Source organism: Martes martes (genome assembly GCF_963455335.1).
Source record: "Martes martes genome assembly, chromosome: 3".
Classification (NCBI taxonomy): domain Eukaryota; kingdom Metazoa; phylum Chordata; class Mammalia; order Carnivora; family Mustelidae; genus Martes; species Martes martes.
Window position 1 is genome coordinate 102518060 of NC_137890.1, and position 22079 is coordinate 102540138.

The 22079-nt window shown below is 40.1% G+C and overlaps 2 protein-coding genes across 2 annotated transcripts in view; both read right to left on the minus strand.

The window, feature by feature from the left end:
- LCT (lactase) overlaps nt 1-8714 on the minus strand; it is a gene marked incomplete at both ends in the record, with an annotated part of 50621 nt that extends 41907 nt beyond the window's left edge. Inside the window, 2 exons of the mRNA XM_080798433.1 lie at nt 200-279; nt 8078-8714. Of these exons, the coding sequence (XP_080654559.1) occupies nt 200-279; nt 8078-8714 (717 nt within the window). The remainder of the gene's footprint in view (nt 1-199; nt 280-8077) is intronic.
- Nucleotides 8715-15475: 6761 nt separating this feature from the next.
- Nucleotides 15476-22079, minus strand: part of MCM6 (minichromosome maintenance complex component 6) — a 34540-nt gene continuing 27936 nt past the window's right edge. Inside the window, exons 16-17 of the mRNA XM_080798434.1 lie at nt 19588-19727; nt 15476-16226 (exon numbers count right to left, since the gene is read on the minus strand). Of these exons, the coding sequence (XP_080654560.1) occupies nt 16110-16226; nt 19588-19727 (257 nt within the window). The 3' untranslated portion in view covers nt 15476-16109. The remainder of the gene's footprint in view (nt 16227-19587; nt 19728-22079) is intronic.

The window sequence follows — 22079 nt, forward strand, 5'->3', positions numbered from 1 at the left end:
ACTTTTGTGCATAGGCAAGAGCTGGGACTGCAACAAATGAGATTTTGTTTGTAAACATGAATCTAGAGAATGGACCACATTCAGAAGAGGCACCTTAAAAAATGTCAAGCCAACAGACGAAAACTTCTCTTGTGCTCTAAAATTAAAATCCCAACTTTCCTCAGAGGTTACAAATGCTCTTTTGAGAGGCTGTCATCACCTTGGCAAGCGAAGATGTGGATGGTTCCAGCAGGAGCTCCGAGACGGCGTCAGCTTGCAAGACCAGAGAGAGCTTTCCACCTAAAACCAACCAGAGGAATCCGCTGCAGGTGAGTGAGGCGGAACGCTGGGACCGTGGGAGCTGCGTGGGGACTCCTTTCCTGTTCTTTAAAAAGGATCTGGCACCTGGGTGGCTCAGTCAGTGAAACGTCTGTCTTTTGCTCAGGTCATGATCCCGGGTCTCAGGACTGAGCCCCGTGTGGGACTTCCTGCTCAGTGGGGAGCCTGCTTCTCCGTCTCCCTCTGCTGCTTGCTACTCCTGGCTTGGGCTCTGTGTCAAGTAAAATAAGTAAAACCTTTAAAAAAGAATGGGGGGAGATTTCTGAAGAAAATCACTGACATGACTTACCCTTGCTGAAAGATTTTGGATAACAAGGTGGCTTTAAAACAGCAAAGTCCCCTTAAAGAATGTTTCTTCTCAAACGGGACCCTGAAACGCAAGACACCTCTACGTCTTTTAGAAAAATAATATCAATGACCACGGCCTGCCCCTTCACAGTGTAGAAGGCTGTGAGGGGAGAACTGCTTCCTCACCTTCTGTTTGAAGGCAGGGTACTCTCTGCAAGCTGCGGTTCCCGGGTCCTCATTCCCTGTACAACAGCCATTCAGCCCCCACTGCGCATGCACGGAGGGGTTAAAAAAACGGAGGAACCGTAAACACGTGAAGCGTGTACCTACGTGCTTTGATATTTGATTACCTGCAGTGGTGCTGGTACACGTGTGCGTCTCAATCCTCTGCGTGCTTGTCGGCAGACAGAGCCCTACAGCGAGTGCACTTCAACGAGCCTCCCAGGTGCTCCTGACAGCGGTCCTCACCCTGCCTTTCCAGGAACACCACCGCGGAGGAGGGCCGCTTCAGCTGTTCACCTTGCGCGCTAGGACTCCTGCATGCGCGTGAGTCTTTCCCACTGCACTGTGTGCTCGCTGAGGAGCAAAATTTAAAACCTTTCCTCAACCCCTCCAGATATCAGCTTCAACACTGGGTGCGTAGCAGACGTGGGGGTTTGGAACCACTAAACAAAAACTGAATAGTACTGGAGTTTGAGAGTTAAACTGTTAGGCTGTCTTCCTGACTTCACTTTGATCCAGATTCTCTACAGGAGGAAGCTGTCCTGAGACAGTGAACCACCACTAACAACTACAAGAGTGCTTGGCTTTGTTTTGTTTTAGTAATCTCTATGCCCAAGATCAAGAGTCGCTCCCTTTTCAAACTGAGCCACCCACGAACCCCCAAATGGGCTTTACTTGGATAAACATGATAGAACTTTGAAATCTTCTGAGTAGGGAATATCACTTAGAGACATTCAGTCCTCGTTCTGATAAGATAGAGTTATTATCTAGTTATTTAGTTATTGTGCCTGATGGGTCCCTTTCCTTTGCACAGATATCCGTGCTTTCATTCTTCATCACGTCAGCGCACATGGAACATACAGTTTGTGCTGAACATTTTAAAATGTACAGCTTAGTGTCATCTCTAGACCAATAAATGAAACAAGAGTACAGTTAATCATTTTTATTTGACTCTGCAAGCTGCTTTTAGAATTAGAGTGAACAAATGTACTTGACGTTCCAGAAATTCTTACATCATACAAAATAATCAAACTTCCCCACCATGGTTGCCAAGCTATTCCCAGTGCAAGCAGTTATACTTTCTAAAATACTGCAAAATGCAGATTGCTCAAAACCAGATTCTCACTCTGAGCTTGCAGTTTATGTTTTGTATGGGTCTGAGAAGGGGGTAATTACTCTGCTTTAGGATAATTTATCCTGCAATTTTTGTTGGATGTAATTAAAGATAGGTGTTCGTGTATATAGAGCTCAAAATTGGTATTTGCTGTGGGTTGAGAATTGTTTAAACCTGTGTATAAAATCACTGCATAGCATCGTGTAAGTTCATGTTCCTTCTAGGTATTGCTAGACCTCACTAAAGGATAAGCTCACCTGTTTCCACCACAAAGGGAAGTCATTCCACTAAAAATCATTGTAGTCTTTTATAGAAAATAACCCCCTTCCTTTTGCTCCTTCCCCCCTTGCCTCAAATGAGCCAATAAAAGTAATCTGGCCAATATTGAACTGTCAATATCAATGCTTCAAGTTACTACTGCTGTTTTGGGCAGGCTGGCATTACTAGTGTTATCCAGGGTTGTGTCCTGCTGTTGTACAAGTGGGGGATGCTGTGTGCAATTCTACTCTTCCCATGAGAGGCAAGTTCCCACTTTCCCCAACCTCCATTTCTTTCTTTTTCTTTTTTTTTTTTTAAAGATTTTATTTATTTGACAGACAGAGATCACAAGTAGGCTGAGAGGCAGGCAGAGAGAGAGAGGCGGAAATAGGCTCCCTGCTGAACAGAGAGTCCGGTGTGCGGCTGGATCAGGACCCTGGTATTGTGACCTGAGCCAAAGGCAGAGGCTTTAACCCACTGAGCCACCCAGGCTCCCCCCCAACTTCCATTTCTGCCAAGAATCCTCTCTTCTTTTGAATCCTTCCCAGTGGAAGCACAGTGAACACATAAATGGGATGTTTATAATAATGAATATAGAAAGATTAGAAAATAATTTTTTTAGGGGCGCCTGGGTGGCTCAGTGGGTTGAAACCTCTGCCTTCGGCTCAGGTCATGGTCCTGGGGTCCTGGGATCGAGCCCCGCATCGGACTCTCTGCACAGCGGGGAGCCTGCTTCCCTTCCTCTCTCTGCCTGCCTCTCTGTCTACTTGTGGTCTCTGTCTGTCAAATAAATAAATAAAATCTTTAAAAAAAAACAAAAGAAAAAAGAAAATTTTTTTTAATGGTAAAACTTATATAACATAAAACTTACCATTAAGTTTTTTTTTTTTTTTAAGATTTTGTTTATTTATTTGACAGAGATCACAAGCAGGCAGAGAGAGAGAGAGGAAGGGAAGCAGGCTCCCGGCTGAGCAGATATCCTGACATGGGGCTTGATCCCAGGACCCCAGGATCATGACCTGAGCCGAAGGCAGTAATTTAATTGACTAAGCCACCCAGGCACCCCCAAAATAACTTTTTTCTGTAAGTATTTTATTTATTTGAGAGCAAGAGAGAGAGAGAGCAGGAGCTGGGGCAGAGGGAGAGGGAGAAGCAGACTCCCTGCTGAACAAGGAGACTGATCCAGGGCTTGATTCCAGGACCCTGCGATCATGACCTCAGCTGAGGGCAGACGCTTAGCCGACAGAACTAGCCAGGTGCCCATAGAAAAGATCTTACAAAAACTACTTATTAGAGAGAGCATAACTTGGGCACCTGGTTGGCTCAGTTGGTAGAGCATCCAGCTCTTTTTTTTTAAACTTTTTTTTTTAAAGATTTTATTTATTCATTTGAGAAAGTGAGAGAGCATAAGCAGGACAGGCAGAGGGAGAGGGAGAAGCGGACTCCCCACTGAGCTGGGAGCCCAAAGTGGGCCTCAATCCCAGGACCCCGAGATCATGACCCTACTAGAAAGCAGACGTTTAACCATCTGTGCAATCCAAGACTCAGAGCATCCAACTCTTGATCTCAGAGTAGTGAGTTTAAGCCCCACATTGGGCATGGAGCCTACTTAGAAAAAATAGAAAAAAAAAAAAAAAAGGTGGAGCATAACTCCTCAATCATTAAGTGTGAGCTGTGTATGGTGACTCCTTTCCAAAGAATGCAGTATGGAAAGGAGGAAAAAAGAGTAACTTTACCCTAGAGATACCTGACAAATACAATCTCAATTAGGTGATCAGGGTCAACATCAACAGTATAAATCATGTTGATAGTATGTAACTTTGATATGATATGATGAAAATAGCATTTTATTCTGTAATCTTCCTTCCTAAAACTCATAATCTCAGCCTTATCCATGAGAGAAATATTCAACAAATCCCATAGAGGTAGTCCCAAAAGACCACATTTTGTATTATTCCATTCATATGAAATGTTCAGAACAGGGAAACCTATAAAGACAGCAAGTTAATTAGTGGTTGTTTAGGGCTGAGATGAGAGAAGGGAATGGAGATAGTAGGATGATAGTTGGAACCCCGTACTGGGTACAGAGACTACTTAAAAATAAAACCTTTAAAGTATACAGTTCAATGGTTTTTAGTATAGTCACAAAGTTGTACAATCATAGCCACTATTTCTTTTTTTCAAAGATTTTTATTTATTTGACAGAGATCACAAGTAGGCAGAGAGGCAGGCAGAGAGAGAGAGAGAGAGGAGGAAGCAGGCTCTCCGCAGAGCGAGAGCCCGATGCGGGGCTCGATCCCAGAACCCTGGGATCATGACCTGAGCCGAAGGCAGAGGCTTTAACCCACTGAGCCACCCAGGCGCCCCTCCACTATTTCTTTTTTTTAAAGATTTTGTTTATTTATTTGCGAGAGAGAGAATGAGACTGAGCGAGCACTAGAGGGGGAAGGGTCAGAGGGAAAAGCAGACTCCGTGCTGAGCAGGGAGTCCGATGCAGGACTCGATCCTGGGACTCCAAGATCATGACTGGAGCCGAAGGCAGTCACTTAACCAACTGAGCCACCCAGGTGCCTCTAATCTAAAACAGTTTCATCACCAAAAAAAGAAATTTCTTATCCATTAGCAGTCACTTTCCATTCTCTCTTCTAGCCCTAGACATTGCTATACTACGGTAGCATCTCTATGCCTAGTCTGGAGATTGAATATAAATGAAATCATATCAGTATGTGGTCTTCTCTGAGTAGCTGCTTTCACTTAGCTTCATGTCTTCAAGGTACACCTGTGTTGTGCCACATATCATTCCTTTTTGGGTATTATGTATACACCACATGTTGTTTATCCATCAGTTGAGGGACAGTAGGGTCATTTCCACTTTGGGTTATTATGAAAAATACTGCTATGAATGTTTGTGCTAAGTTTTCTCCCAGGCATTTGTTTTCATTGCTCTTGGACATATACCTAGGAGACAAATCGTTGAGTCATAGGGTAACTCTGAAGTTTATCTGTTCAAGAAACTGCCAGACTGTTTTCCAAAACAGTTGCTCCACCATTCATTCCCACCATTCATTCCCATTCAGTGGTGTGGGTTCCAATTTCTCTACATCATCACCAACACTTCTTTTTGTATGTTTTGTTTTTTTACAGTCATCCTAGTTGATCTAAGGTGGTATTCTATTTTAATACTATTATATTAATACTACTACATATTAATACTACTATATTAATACTAGTATTAAATACTACCATTTAATACTATTTTAATTCTATTGAGAGGTCATTCCATGGGTATTTGTTATAATATTCTGCTTTTTTTAAAAAAAAGCCTTCAGTAATCTTTTTATAGTATTTTGCTTTTAACCAACATATTTTATACAATTTTTTGTGTATATTAGGCGATATATTTTACAAAGAACAAAAGGCTATGGGATGGACTAAAAAGGGAGAGGAGAATAAGACAGAGAAAGAAGAAAAACCACCTCTCTGAATAGGAAGGAACCTGGAAAGAGAATTTATTTTATGTCCTGCATTATAATGGGGTAGAAAATCTAGTGATATTGATGAAACACAAAATGAAGGATGGGAGGAATGAGCATCAGAAGAAAAGGAAAGTATGAGCTTATGAAACAGTCTTTAGTAACCTGATTAAGATTTAAAATGGGCTCTGCAAACATTTTAATAACATGTTTATATAGTTTTATAATCAAAATAAGTCTATGGAGTTTGTCTTCAAAACAACATAGATTTTCTTCTGTTTGAGATGAACCAAGTTCAGTCTCGCCTTCTTTCAAAGTTCATTTACCCACTGCTTCTTCAATAGAATTACAGCCAACAAACATTTACTTGCTCACCCTCTCCAAGGAGGGTTCCTTCTTCTTTCCAAAGACTCCAGTTTCAAGTTCAGCCTCTCCTCATCTCCCATCCACTACTCCCAGCTCACTAAACTGACTGCTGGGCTGGTCGCTGTCCCCCTGCAGGGGCTCTTCTCTCTGCCTGGAATCCTCTTCTCCTATCCATTTGCTTGCTCCCTCCCTTGCTGTCCTCTCTGAGGACAACCCTCCCGACACCCCTATCTGAAATGGCCCTGTTCACACTCATAATCTTTCTTCTCTTGCCCTGCTTTCATTTTTAATATAGAAAAAAAGAGTTTGATCTCTTTATAATCAAATACATGCAAATGAAGCCTATTAGGAGATAGTAATTTTCAGCTGTCAAATTACCAATAACAGAAATGATTATATCATTGAAGACAGGCTGAATAGGGTCAGAGCAGTTTTCTAGCTATTGGTGTATACTATTAAAACTTTTCTGGAATTTAGCAACATGCTTTAAAGTTCTTAAAGAATGCACGTTTTTTGACCTAGTAATTTCAATTCTAAGAATCAGAAAGAATTAATTGGAAGGTAGGCAAAGATTTATATATAAGAACGTTCATTGTTATGTAATTCATAATGGTGAAAATTAAATAAACTTATGTATAAGTAATATATATGGGGCGCCTGGGTGGCTCAGTTGGTGAAGCCTCTGCCTTCAGCTCAGGTCATGATTCTGGAGTCCCACGATTGAGGCCCTCATCAGTCTTCCCTTGAACAGAGAGTCTGCTTTTCCCTCTGACCCTCTTCCCTTTTGTTCTCCTTCATATAAATAAATAAAATCTTTAAAGAAATAAATATTTCTCTCATTTATATATATATTATTTAATTTATTTTTAAAAAAGATTTTATTTATTTATTTGAGAGAGAGAGAGAGCACAAGCTGGGAGGAGAGGGAGAAGAAGGCTCCCTGTTGAACAGGGAGGCCTACTGGGGGCTTGATCCCAGGATTCTGGGATCATGACCTGAGTTTAACTGACTGAGTCACCCAGGTGCCCCATGAGAGAAATAGTTAAAACTCTGATCCATTCATATGATGAGAATCTATAAGAACACTGAAAATCATGCTCTTGGGGTACCTCAGTGGCTCAGTCGGTTAAGTGTCTGCCTTCAGCTCAGGTCATGATCCCAGCGTCCTGGGATCAGGTCCTGCATCAGGCTCCTTGCTCCTCGGGGAATCTGCTTCTCCCTCTCCCTCCCACTGCCCCTGATTGTGCTCTCTCTGACAAATAAATAAATAAAATCTTTTAAAAAACTCATTCTCTCTTTCAATGAATTTTTAGTAAAATGAGAATATACTCATAAAATACCTTAAGTTTAAAAAGTAGGATATACAAATATGCATATATGTTATTTATTACATATACAAACATACATATAGTACATAATAAAAACCAGAAAGCATATATAATCCAAAACTGGTTCTTAAAATTAGTGTACCTCAGCTTCACCTAGGAATTTATTAAAATCACAAATGTACTGGCCCTGCCCAAACCTACTGAATCAGAACTTGAATCAGAATTAGCTTTGAAGCAGGAATATGGACACTTGCTATTACGTTCTTCTCACCACCTATCAGCATATCACTATTTTATCTGTCCTCTTTGCTGGAATGAAAACTTCAGCTAGAATGCATAACTTGCTTTGCATGAGAAAAAGGAGGGACTGAGGGAGGACAGACAATCTTAAAGCCTTGGAGAGTCGGGAAGGGAGGACTGGAGAAGGAAGGGCAAAAATATACTCTGTGATGGCACGGACTCAAGACTGTGGAAGGAGGGCTTAAAAGATATTTTCAAAGGAAAAGCTGGGCACTATCCAGTCTGAGCCACCTCTGCCTCTCTCCATCGGGAAGTTTTCAGTACCATGTTATTTTCTCACTAATGAATACATACGACACGATTATTGAAGGGGAGTGGGAAGAAATGTCAAGTCCTACTGTAAGGAGGGTGGGAGAAGGTGGGTGATGAAGACTGCCAGTGGGTCAGCCATCAGGGTTGTGTGGACTTACCTTGAGAAGCATATTTTTCATGGTAAATCTCATAGGCTCTTCTGTGGGCATCAGCGAGGGTCTGGAGACGTGAAGATCTTGATTCCTGTTGGGGAAGCTCTTTCATCACCTCTTCCAAGTCACTAAACGTGAACCAGATCTGAACCAGGTCCCCAAAGGAGTGGAAGGCGAATGAGGCATAGTCCGCAAAGAGATCAGCAAAGACTTCACTTCTCTGGACAGTGTTGGGAGGGAGGGTCTGGTGATGCAGAACGACCAGGGGTTGAAGCTGTGCAGTCTTGAGGGTCTCAAGGAACCGCTGGTAGCACTGCACTGTTTTGTTGTCTGGGTTCTCAGAGCTTCCTGCTGGGAGAAGTTGTGCCCATGGCAGAAATACTTTATAATGGGTGATCCCACTGGCATAAACATGCCTGAAGTACTCCGGCAGGAAAGCAGGCAGTGGTTGTTGACAAACATAAATGCTTTCGTCCTCTGCTGCAAATTTAGAACCCTGGGTTCCCAGTGGACTACTCTGGTAGAGCAAGGCATTGGTGAGAGGACCAGCAGCTGAAATGAAGTTTCTATTGGATTCCCAATCTAATCCCCGGCATGAAAAGCTTAGGAGGACAATAAAGACTGCATTCCAAGCCAGCTCCATTTTCAAGGACCTGTTAGGAAGCATATGGAATCCGTACTTTTATAACAACAGCTAGGTTGTAAAATGCTGAGTGATTGTTGACATTTAATATTTAACTGGGTTATCTATGGTAATGAAATCAGGGTGCGGCTTACCAGCAAAATATCAAAAATTTAAAGACCACAGAGATAACACGAAAACCTCAAACATCTCACATAATTTGTGCGGATGAGCCTGGAAAATGTCTGAAGGGAAAAGTTCTCCATGTCTTTTTCTTAATTATGAATTATTTTAAAATTCACTTACATAATAAAACAAAGGTGAGTCCTTTTCAAGCCTTTTCCCCCTTAAAAATATGTAAGTAGGGGCACCTGGGTGACCCAGTTGGTTAAGTGTTAGACTCTTGGTTTTGGCCCAGGTCATGATCTTGGGGTCCTGGGATTGAGCCCCACATCGGACTCTGCACTCAGCAGGGAGTCTGCCTGAGATTCTCTCCCTCTCCCTCTGCTGTCCCCCCTGCTCTAAGACAAAGAGAGAAAATCTTTTAAAAAATTATAAAACTTAAAGAAATATATATAAGTAAATGATGAACACAGTGTGTAAAAAATTCAATTACAGAACCATATATGAAAAACCTGCAAATTCCCCTTCCCCAAGCCCCCTTACCTTCCTTAGGTAAGTACTCTCAACACTATGCTTCCTTCCAGTTTTCTTTCTTTCTGGAGTTTAATGGTTATTCAGGAGTCAGAATGCCTGAGTTTAAATCTTATCTGGTGAAAGTTACTTAGTTTTTCCATGCCTCTGTTTCCTCATTGGTAACAATGGTGAATAGATAAGTTGTGAAATGAGATCATTCTTTAGCATCTTTAGAACAATACAACTCAATGAAAGCTATTACTAAATACATACAAATGCAAATATATGTAAATGTATAACATTTTAAACATATAACTTAACATATATGCAATTATGCCTTATGTATTGTTTCTCTGATTTCTTCTTTTCCACTTAACAGCTCTTGGAACTCTGTCTATATCAGAATATATAGAAATACTTCTTTTTTTTTTTTTTTAAAGATTTTTATTTATTTATGTTGAGAGAGAGAGAGACAGAGTGAGAGAGAGCATGAGAGGGGAGGTCAGAAGGAGAAGCAGACTCCCCATGGAGCTGGGAGTCCAATGTAGGACTCGATCCCAGGACTCTGGGACCATGACCCAAGCCGAAGCAGTCGCTTAACCAACTGAGCCACCCTGATGCCCGAAACACTTCTTTTTAACAGATGCATAGCATTCCACATAAGGATGTACCCTAATTGAACCTCTAGCATATAGAACACTGGTTGATTCCTAATTTTATTTTATTTTTATTTTTTATTATTTTTATTTATTTTTTAAGATTTTATTTATTTATTTGACAGACAGAGATCACAAGTAGGTAGAGAGGCAGGCAGAGAGAAAGGAAGGGAAGCAGGCTCCCTGCAGAGCAGAGAGCCTGATGTGGGGCTCGATCCCAGGACCTTGGAATCATGACCTGAGCCGAAGGCAGAGGCTTAACCCACTGAGCCACCCAGGTGCCCCTATTTTTATTTTTTAAAAGATATTCTTTATTTATTTGAGAGAGTACATGAGTAGGGGAACGGGGGAGCCTACCTGGACAGAGGGAGAGAGAGAAGCAGACTCCCCACTGAGCAGGAAGCCTGATATGGGGCTCTATCCCAGGACCCTGAGATCATGACCTGAGCTGAAGGCAGAGGCTTAACCAGCTGAACCACCCAGGTGCTCCTGATTCCCAATTTTAATGTGTTGCAAATGAATATCTGTATCTATACATCTTTGTCTATATTCATTTCTTTAAGACAGAGTCTTAGAAATTAAGTTCTGGACTCAATGTTAATTATACACATTAGAATTTTGACTAAGTCCAAATAGTTTTCCAAACAGGCTTCTTCAAATTTAAATCCTACCTAACGTTAAAAGGATGCCTAAATCTCTGCTTTGGTATCACCAATTATAAAACTTCATATTTTTGATACTTTGAAACATGAAAATACTATCTCCTTGTTGATTTATCATTTTTCTGCTTAAAGGGGATAGCTAGCTGTTCATGTTATACTGTACACGTGTGGGTTTATTTCTGGGCTATTTTGTTCCATTGACATATGTGTTTTTAGGCCAATACCATACTATTTTGATTAATGTAGCTATGTAATATAGTTTGAAATCAGGGAGTGTGATCCCTCCAGCTTTGTTTTTCTTTCTCAAGATTGCTTTGGCTAGTCAGGGACTTTTTGGGTTCCATATATATTTTAGAATTGTTTGCTCTATTTCTATGAAAAATGCCATTGGAATTTTTATAGGGATTACATTAAATCCACAGATTGGGTAGTATGGACATTTAACAATGTCAGTTCTTCCAATTCATGAGCATGGAATATCTTCCCATTTGTTTGTGTCTTCTTTAATTTATTTCATCAATGTCTTACAGTTTTCCGTGTATAAGTCTTTCACATCTTTGGTTAAATTTATCCCTACGTATTTTATTCTTGATGCAATTGTGAGATTGTTAATTTCTCTTTCCAAAAAAATTTTTTTTTCTCTTTCCGATAGTTCATTGTTAGCATATAGAAATTCAACACATTTTTGCATATTGATTTTGTATGCTACAACTTCACTGGATTTGTTGATTCCTTCCAACAATTTTTTTGGTGGAGTCTCTAGAGTTTTCTTATGTAATATCATATCATGTGAAAACGGTGACTGTTTTACATCCTCCTTTTTGATTTGGATTCCTTTCATTTCATTTCCTTGCCTAATTGCTCTGGCTTGGACTTCTGATACTATATTGAATACAAGAGGTGAGAGTGGGCATCCTTACCTCCTTTCTGACCTTAGGTGAAAAGTTTTCAGCTTTTCACCATTTGAGTATGATGTTAGCTGTGGCCTTATTGTAGGTGGTCTTTATTATGTTGAAATACATTCCCTCTAACACCCACTTTGTTGAGTTTTTATCACAAATGGATGTTGAATTTTGTCAAGTGATTTTTTCTTCATTTTATTAATGTGGAGTATCACATTGATTGATTTGCAGATATTGAACCACCCTTACATCCCTGGAACAAACCCCACTTGATCATGGTGTATGATCCTTTTAATGTATTTTTTTTTTTTTTGAAAAGCAGGCTCCCCGCTGAGCAGAGAACCCTATGTGGGACTCAATCCCAGAACCCTGGGATCATGACCTGAGCTGAAGGCAACAGCTTAACCCACTGAGCCACCCAGGTGCCCCCTTTTAATGTATTTTTTTAATTGGGTGTACTAATATTATGGTAAGGACTTTTGTATCAGCGTTCATCAGAGACATTGCCTGTAATTTTCTTTTCATTTGGTGATCTTGTCTGATTTTGGTATTAGGGTAATGCTGGCCTTATAAAACAAGTTTATGTGTTCCCTCCTCTTCTATTTTTTGGAAGAGTTGGAGGGCTGGCATTAATTTTCTTTAAATGTTTGGTAGAACTCACTATTGAATCTATATAATCCTGGACATTATTGATTCAAACTCCTTACTTGTAATTGGTCTGTTCAGATTTCTATTTATGTCTCAGTCTTGGTAGGTTGTGTATTTCTAAGAATTTCTTCTAGGTTGTTCTATTTGTTGGTGTACAATTGCTCACAGTAATCTCTTAAAATCTTTTGTATTTTTTTTTCTTTATTTGTCAGAGAGAGAGCGAGCGAGAGCGAGCGTGAGCACACAAGCAGGGGGAGCAGCAGGCAGAGGGAAAAACAGGCTCCCTGCCAACCAGGGAGCCTGATGCAGGGCTCGATCCCAGGACTCCGGGATCATGACCTGAGCTGAAGGCAGATGCTTAACCGGCTGAATCACCCAGGCATCACACGATCCTTTGTATTTCTGTGCTATCAGTTTTAATGTCTCCCCTTTCCTTTGGATTTTTTTTTTTTAAAGATTTTATTTATTTGACAGACAGCGATTACAAGTAGGCAGAGAGGCAGGCAGAGAGAGAGGAGGAAGCAGGCTCCCTGCCGAGCAGAGAGCCTGATGCAGGGCTCGATCCAAGACCCTGGAATCACGACCCGAGCCCAAGGCAGGGGCTTTAACCCACGCCACCCAGGCGCCCCTTTCCTTTGGATTTTGAGTCCTATTTTTTTCTTGGTGAGTCTGAGGGTTTGTCTTGTTTCTCTTTTCAAAATCCCGCTGTTTCACTGAGGTTTTCTATTGTCATTTTAGTTCTTTATTTCCTGATATTTCCTTCCTTCTACTAACATTTGTTTTCTAGTTCTTTGAGATGTGAAGTTAGGTTGAGACCTTTATTTCTGGATGTAGCTATTTATTCCTATAAAGTTCCCTCTTAGAGGCGCCTGGCCGGCTCAGTTGGAAGAGTGTATGACTCTTGATCTCTGGGTCATGAATTTGAGCCCCATGTTAGGTATAGAGATTACTTAAATCAATAAAACAACAAAAAAATAAGTTCCCTCTTTGAACTGCTTTTGCTGCATTCCATAATTTTTTGTATGTTGTATTTCCATTTTCATTTCTAAGTATCTTAGAATTTTTTATTTCTTCTTTGAAATTGGTTGTTTGGTAGCATGTTTAATCTCCACATATTTCTTGATTTCCTAGTTTTTCTTTTTTAAAGTTTTATTTGAGAAAGAGAGATTGAGAGAGCGAGCGGTGGTGAGGGGTAGGGAGAGAGGGAAAAGCAGATTCCTTGTGGAGCAGGGAGCCCATCATGGGACTCAATCCCAGGACCCTGGGATCACAACCTGAGTCAAAGGCAGATGTTTATCTGACTGAGCCACCCAGGCATCCCCATTTTCTTCTGTAATTGATTTCTAGTTTCACACTGTATTATGGTCAGAAAAGATGCTTAATGATTTTAATCTTCTTAAACGTATTGACTTATTTTGTTGCATAACATGATTTACCCTGGAGAATGCTCCCTTTGTGCTTAAGAAGAATGTGTGTTATTACTTTTGGATGGACTATCCTGTGTATGCAAGTTAAGTCCATCTGGTCTAATAGGTCTTTTAAAGTCAATGTTTCTTCACAGGTATTTTGTCTGGATTATCTATTCACTAATCAAAGTGGGTACTGAAGCCTCTTACTATTATTATATTGCTACCTATTTTTCCCTTTAGGTGTGTTAATACTAGTTTATATACTTAGGTACTCATATATATATATATATATATATATATATATATGTATATATATATATATTTTCTTATAAAGGTACTCCTATATTTGCATATTTTTTCCCATGTTTCCTGGAGGTATTTCCATTTCAAACATATAGGTTTACCCTATTTTGTTTGAATATCCTACAGTACAGCTGTACCACAATTTATGTAGTCATTTCCGCACTGATGGTATCTGTGGGGATTTCATGGGAAATAATACATTATTGATCAGTTACCTTATAACATTCAAGTCTTCCAATTCAGAAACATGTTAAAGGGATGCCTGGGTGGCTCAGTCAGTTAAGCTGCTGCCTTCAGCTCAGGTCATGATCCCAGGGCCCTGGGATTGAATCCCGTATCGGTCTCCTTGCTCAGCAGGAAGCCTGCTTCTCTCTGCCACTGCCTGCCACTCTGCCTGCTTGTGCTCTGACAAGTAAATAAAATCTTAAAAAAAAAAAAAACCAACCACACACATTACATCTATCCATTTACTTAACATGTGTCTAATTTCTTCATAAGGATCTCTACATGCTCCATCATCCATTAGCCACTTTACCTCCTTGACAAGTAACATGCAGAGGAAAAGAATAAGCACACTTATTCAGACATGCAAAAACTGAGGCTTTATTTATAGTAATGACCTCACTTTGCTCTGGAAGCCCCTACCCAAATGGCGAATTTGGGAAGAGGAGGATTCACCAAAAAACTCATCTTTCCTATGCTTCAAATTCCCTTTTAGGTAAATATTTGATCAAATTAAAGTTCAAATTTCTGTCAGTCGGTTTTTTTTCAGGACCTCCCCATCTCATTTTATCATGTTGGGAGTCAGGGCAGAGAAGGGTTCTTGCTGTCCCAAGTTTTCACTAGCTGTTACTGAATGTCCTGCCTGTTATTTGTCTGTGCCTTATGCTAGCATCTCCTAACTGCCTCAATAGGAAGCTTGATATCCTATACCCTGAAGTTTCCTCTTCCCAACAGCTTCTACCTTCATTAATTAGGAACGTATCTTTGGAAAGGAGTTTATAGTCTGCATCTGCTAACTGTGCAATTTCTCCATCCATTCCCAGTTCTCCTCACTCTATTGTTTTCAAGCCACTGGAGAGTGGTTATTATTAGTGAACTCACATACAACATGTAAACATTCCCTAACTGGTCCTGCAGGCCCCCAAATGCCATCTGTTGTTAAAAGGTGCAACAGTGTGAACTGCTACACCATGAACATTCTAATGATGAGAAAAGTTAGAATAAACTTTTAATTTTATAGACTGTGTTAAAAAACAAAACACAGAACTGAACTTCATTTTGGAAAGTAATCCCTAAAGCCCCTTATCCAGTCATACTAATTCTAATAAGGACTCCTCACAGGAACCTTATCTTAGAGGCTTACAATGCTATACACTTCCACCCACCGGCCTCACGTTAAACAAAAGGGAAAGACTCATGTTTGTGAGTACAGCTGCGCCCCCCTCCACCAATAATTCAAGTTTGAACAGTATGGGTCCATTTATACATGATTTTTTTTCAATAAGTATATTGGAAAATTTTTTAGAGATCTACAATTTGAAAAAACTTGTAGACAAACTTTGTAGCCTGGAAATATTGAAAAAATTTAAGAAAATGTATTACTTTAAGAATACAATATATAATACATATAACATAAAAATGCATGTTAGTCACCTATATAAATTATTAGTAAGGCTTCCAGTCAACAGTAGGCCATTAGTAGTTAAGTGTTTGGGAAGTCAAAAGTTATACACAGATTTTTGACTGTCTGGGAGATCTGGTGCCCCTAACCTCCATGTTTTCCAAGGGTCAACTGCAAATGAAAGCAGTAATTAGAGAAGGGAGGAAATAAATCCAACAGACAACTGCAGGACACATTGTTTTATTCTTATACAAAAAAGCAGTAGCTGGCAATTGTAAAGTTATTCACATACCATAAAAGTACTGGACCTTTTCCTATACATGTGAAAACAAGGTCTTGCTTACAGAAAGCACACACTGGGTTCCAACTTCATTTAGACAAGAAACATAGCTTATGTTAATATAAAAGCATATTATAGGAATGTGACACTCAGGATACCAACTAGGCTCTTATTCCTCCAAATAAATCTTCCTGAACCCTTGCTCCCAGAAACATTTCTCTGGCTAGTAGAGATACATCCGGACTCCAGGCCAAGAAGTAGGGGCCATAATCTCTTGGTTAATTACTTTCAATATTTCAATCTTCAAGCAAGTAATTAGGATTAACTACCAAGTAGGGATCTTCTTCATAGCTCTCACTTCCTTCTGTGGAGCCTTTTAATCCAGCTTGGGTGAGCTCAATTAGAACATGATCCTGTGAACACAAACATGTGTCTTCAGCTTTCCAGCGATATTGCAGAAATGCCCCCATCCATAGAACTTGACCCTCCTGAGTGTTTGGTATTAGCATTTTCTTCCATTTCCCCTTCAGAAGAACTTAGAAAAAGGACTATCCCTGAAAATCTTTACCAAGGTTCTGTTAAAACTCCTTTCCCACTAGGATACAGACCTTTTCATCCCATAAACCTCTTGAAAAATTACAAAATACATAGATAAGCTCAGCAGACATTGTGATTTTAGTAAGGCTTCCTGGCACACTATAGCTTGTAAATATAATCAAAAAAGATAAGACAGGGGCACCTGCATGGTTTAGTCATTTAAGCGTCTGCCTTTGGCTCAGGTCTTGATCCCAGTCCTGGGATCAAGCCCCGCATCAGGCTCACTGCTCAGCAGGAAGCCTGCTTCTCCCTCTCCCTCTGCTTGCTGCTACCCCTATTGCTCACTCTCAGTCTCTCCCTGTCAAATAAATAAATACAATCTTAAAAAAAAAAAAAAAGATACAATGCATGAATTTTAAGATTATGCAACTGTGCAAAATCCTCTTGATAAATATGCTTATCATTGTTTATCACTAAGTGTTTTAATTTCACTTATGTTAATTTTTAATCACTGGCCACTGAACTCTTTCATATACCATCCATTCATAATTCAGTTAGAAGTAGAATCTAAAGATAATTAACATGGAAAAATTTTCACTCTGAGCTATGAGCTAATAAAAGGTAGAATATGCCACATGTACCTATAAGTCACTCTAAACTACGCAAACAAATGAGGGGCACATGGGTGGCTCAGTTGCTTAGGCATCCAAAGACTTTTGATTTCAGCTCAGATCATGATGTCAGAGTTGTGACATCAAACCCCACATCAGGCATGGAGGCTGCTTAAGATTCTCTCTCCTTCTCCCTTTGCCCTTCTCTCCCCCCCTCTCCCCCCAGGGCATGTGTGTTCTCTTTCTCAAAAAACCAAACAAGACAAACCCACAAAGGAGAGGGACTGCCTGCCAAACCCATAGAGAACTCAGGAAATAGTGATTTGATCCAAAGAAGGCAGAAATGCTCCACAGTATGAGCACTACTCTCACGAAGAGGGACTTTCAAGAGCTCACTTTATGTACTAACACACCCTCGTGGTGGGGAACACTTCATCAGCACAGTATAATTTCTCTAGTCTTTTGTAGTGAGCTAGCTCAGGTGGTGTAACCTTAAAAACATAGCCCCAATTTAGATCAGCTAATTTCACCAGGTGTCCCAATGTGGATTTCTTGTGTGGGTTGTTTTATCTTACACTGATCCCAGGAGACATTAGGGAGGAAGGACTGGCCTGGTGCAAACATACTGCCCAGCAGAGAAAGACCTCTGAATGTACACCACCCCAATTTAGCTTTATTTTCATAGATATTATTAAATTCTGATCTGAGCAGCTGTTTTCAACAGGCCCCTTCAAATACACAACCACCTGTAATCATACACTCATATCTACTTCCACAAGTAAATGACTTTACAGATGACACAACCCTGATATGTGACATCCATAATATTTATACAGTGGACACTAAAGTAAACTGTAGGATAGCCGAATCTGCCATTTAAACACAGAAATTCAATCATTCAACAAATATTTGACCTCTCCACATACCAGGCACCACAACAGATCTTGGGGATATAGTAGTTAACAAAACAAAGTTCCTGCCCTCTTGGTGCTTGCATTCTAATGAGACAAACTGAACACCTACCACCAGACAATGATAAGCACTATCAAGTAACATGAAGCAAGATTAGGGATTGATACCAAGGAGGCTCTTATTCTGACAGCCCAGGCAAGAATCACCTCTTTGAGGAGGTAACATATGAGCAGACATCAGAATGGAAGAGGGGATCTGGGTAAAGAGACAAAGGACAAGTGAAATGTCTTCATTATTTTGGTGTGTCTAAGAATAGCAACAAGGTGACCACCCCTGAGTAGCAATAGGAAGAGTCCTATGCAATGAGGTGAACAAGGGATTTGATTGTGTAAGCTTTGCAGGCCATGGTATGGAGACTGGATTTTATTGTAAACATGAGGGAAGGACTGGAAGGTAGGGCCCGAAAACACTTTGATTTGTTAAAAGATCTGTCTGGCTGCTGGACACAGAGCCACTAAACAGGAGGACAGTTAAGATGCTCCTGTCAAGGTCCAGGAAAAGGAGCTAAAGATGTAAAGGTGGGGAGAACAGAACACAGAATACACATACTGAAGGCAGGGCTCACACAGTTTGCTGCTAAAAGGAGAAGCTATGAGGGGAAATTGGAATCACGGATGATTCTAAGGTAGAAGGCTTAGAACAAGTAAGTAAATGGGAATCCTGAGGGGGGAAGAACTGTTTTGAACACAGTGAGTGTGAGATGCCTACAGTTCACAAGTAGGCAGCTGGCTAGACATCTGGAGTTTAAAGAAGAGGTTTAAGAGCTAAATCTGGGAGTCATTAGTGGATGGGCTTAAACTCATAGAACCAAATGAAATCACTCAGGTAATCAATGTAAATAGAAAAGAGGTCTGAGGACTGAAATAGCACTCCATTTAAAAAGTTACAAGATTTGAGAAAAGAGACTAAGTGGAAATAACTAGCGAGATAGTAGAAGAACCAGAATATGATGACTTAGAAGGAGCAATCAAAAGTGACAAGTGCTACTGACAGGCTGAATACAGAGAATGACCAACTGATGTGAGTAGGGAGGAGGTATGCCTGTAATGGTCCCATATGAGAGTGGGAGAAGTCACAGCACTGGGCAGTGCCAGTGTGAGGTTGTAAGATGCAGTAAACGTTGGTCCGTTTGAGATTAGTGGTCATGAATTTAAAGTAGGACATGGCCCGTGATTGTCTGTTTTCTCCAGATACTTTTAACTGCTCAGATGCAGTATAGAAGAATTTTATTTAACCAATGCAGGGTTTTCACCAATCAAGTAAAACAGAGAGATTACAGCTTAAAGTTTGAAAAAAGAGTGATCATTGGGACAGACCACATGTAAGCTGAGTGATGTAGGAGGATATGGGGAAGAAGAAACAGTAAAGAAGAGATGGGGGTCAGAATGCTTGCAGGTTTATGGCTAAGGGAGTAGAAAACAAAAGTTAAAAACACTCAGTAAGATCCTAATTCCACCTTCCCAGATTTAACTTAGGTTCTGCTGTTTCAGCAGAGGAAAGAAGTCAATTAACTGCTGTAAACTCTCTTTTTTAACAACTCATAATTTTGACTAGATCCCAAGAACACACAAAAAATGAACATTTATGAACCAGAGGTATAAGGCATAGACTCCCGCCCTCATTAATAGTTACGCAAGAGTAGTTCTGTACATACATAGTGGGTGAGTCGATGAATGACCTTCTCTATGATTCTCTTTTTATTTATAAGTTCCTCTTCAGAATCTATTTCTGATTCGATTTCCTTCAAGTACCAGTTAACAAGCTCACTCCTCTTTAATGCCGACTCATCCTCTTCTGCAACAAAAAATACATTTCAAAAGGATTAAATTTTCCTTCTAGCAAACTATATTGCCAATCTGTAGGATTTGCATATACAAGATAATGTACAGATTAGATAACCATCAACCTGTCAGAAAGTGTATCTGCTGAAGTAAGATTTGCAATGTTTCAGCATAAGCTTGAAATAACCTGTCATATCACTTGTATTAAATTATGCTTCACTTTACCCTGAGGAAAAAAAATATAATAAAATAGAGATTATAAGAAACAAGTTTCTAAAAGCTATTAGGATTTCAAAGTATGAACGTATTTCCTTCACCTTCTATGCTTCATCACCCATGCGAACGTTTGCCAATAGCAGCTGAAAGCATAAATTAGCAACAGCAACAAAACTTCTTAAACATAACTCTTTCTCTTTGGAACAAGGAAGACTTTATGCAGCTGGGATCAACCAAGAAATGTACTCAAAATAAAAAACTACCAATTTGGGGTACCTGGGTGGCTCAGTGGGTTAAAGCCTCTGCCTCCGGCTCAGGTCATGATCTCAGGGTCCTGGGATCGAGCCCCACATCGGGCTCTCTGCTCCGCAGGGAGCCTGCTTCCTCCTCTCTCTCTGCCTGCCTCTCTGCCTACTTGTGATCTCTGTCTGTCAAATAAATAAATAAAATCTTTAAAAAAAAAAAAACAACTACCAATTTATTTCAGCAAGGTCTATCTACACTGAACGACTGTCTACTTAAGAGTTCAAAGCAGAACTCAAAAGTCATAAGAAAAGTTGGAACTTGGATAATATAACTACTACAGAAACAAAGTATAATAAAAGAAAACTACTTAGTCTTGACTGTAGCTACTGCTAATAAAGTATAAAATCAAAACAAGAAAATTCCAGCTTAAATGACAACGCCTTTGAAAAGTTTTACTATACATGTACTGAAGCTTCATTATCTAAATGTTCTTGGTAAGTGACCTTCTTGGTTTAAGGTTGTGTTCCCTGTACAGGGCACCTGTACAGGGTGGCTTAGATCAGTCTCACATCCCCACATTGGGCTTCCTGCTCAGTGGGGAGTCTGCATCTACCTCTGCCTCTCCCCCCAGCTTGTGCTTGTGCTCCCTCTTGCAAAGATAAGTTAATAAAATCTTAAAAAAAAAAAAGTTGTGCTCCCTGTGCTAGACTAGAAAACAGCTGCCCACCCGAAGACTGAGAATTCATAACTTACTTAACTGGGTGAACAGTATCTTTTTTTTTTTTTTTTAAAGGAAGACCTAGCAGAATTTATCTGTGGAATGCAGATAGTGTCTGGGTGCTAACCATATCTCTGTTCGATTAATGGTTTGCCATGTTTAAAATTCAGTTGCATGGTAAAGAGAAAAATGAAATACAATGTGAACATGAGAACATGTGAACTCCCAAATGTTTTCATGTGAGAAGAGGGTGGGGCTAACACCTGTCTGCCCTAGTGGCTCTTTACTGCCTTCTCTCTTTCCTCCCACTGGCCTACAGTTCTAAGGAAACAAGGGCAAAAACTACAGGGCTCAAATCTTTAGTAAGGTAAAACAATCTGCTTCTCTTCTTCCATCACAGACAGGATACTGATGAGAGTATATTTTGGGAAGACAGCATTTTAAGTAAGAACTACCTGATGGCTAACCACCAAATGAAAAGTTTAAGTTCAACCTCTTGATTTCATCATTTTCCCTTCTGCCTGGGGATTAATGATGGGCATGTTAGAAAAGCACAGTAAAGCAGTCAAGGTAGGAAGTGTGCTAGGGGCGCCTGGGTGGCTCGGAGGGTTAAGCCTCTGCTTCGGCTCAGGTCATGATCTTGGGGTCCTGGGACTGAGCCCCGCATTGGGCTCTCTGCTCAGTGGGGAGCCTGCTCCCCCGCTCCCCCTCCTTCCTCTCTGCCTACTTGTGATCTCTTTCTCTGTCAAATAAATAAATAAAATCTTAAAAAAAAAAAGAAGCGTACTAGTTTCAGATATCACACTTTACCTATGGAGAAACAAGGATTTTACTTCATTTGTAGTAGAAAATAACTGGCTAATATGGTCCTTTCAGTTCAATTACTTGCCTATGAAATATAAATAACCTAGAGTCCATCCATTTGAAGTAAAGTTATTCTAAGGAACACTGATTTTGCATCTGTATAAACATTTGCTAAATGCTTCTTTACATATTATCAGATCCCAACTTCTGCTTTCAAAAAATATTAAAATGGGCTAAGAACATTAAACAAATGACCTTTGACAATGAACTTATGGGTAAACGTTCAGACTGTCAGATATAATGATATCCCAAAGATTTTCTTTGCCAAAATGAGCTTATATAACAATTTATTATCTGACAAAACAAATCTTTAGCAGGAGA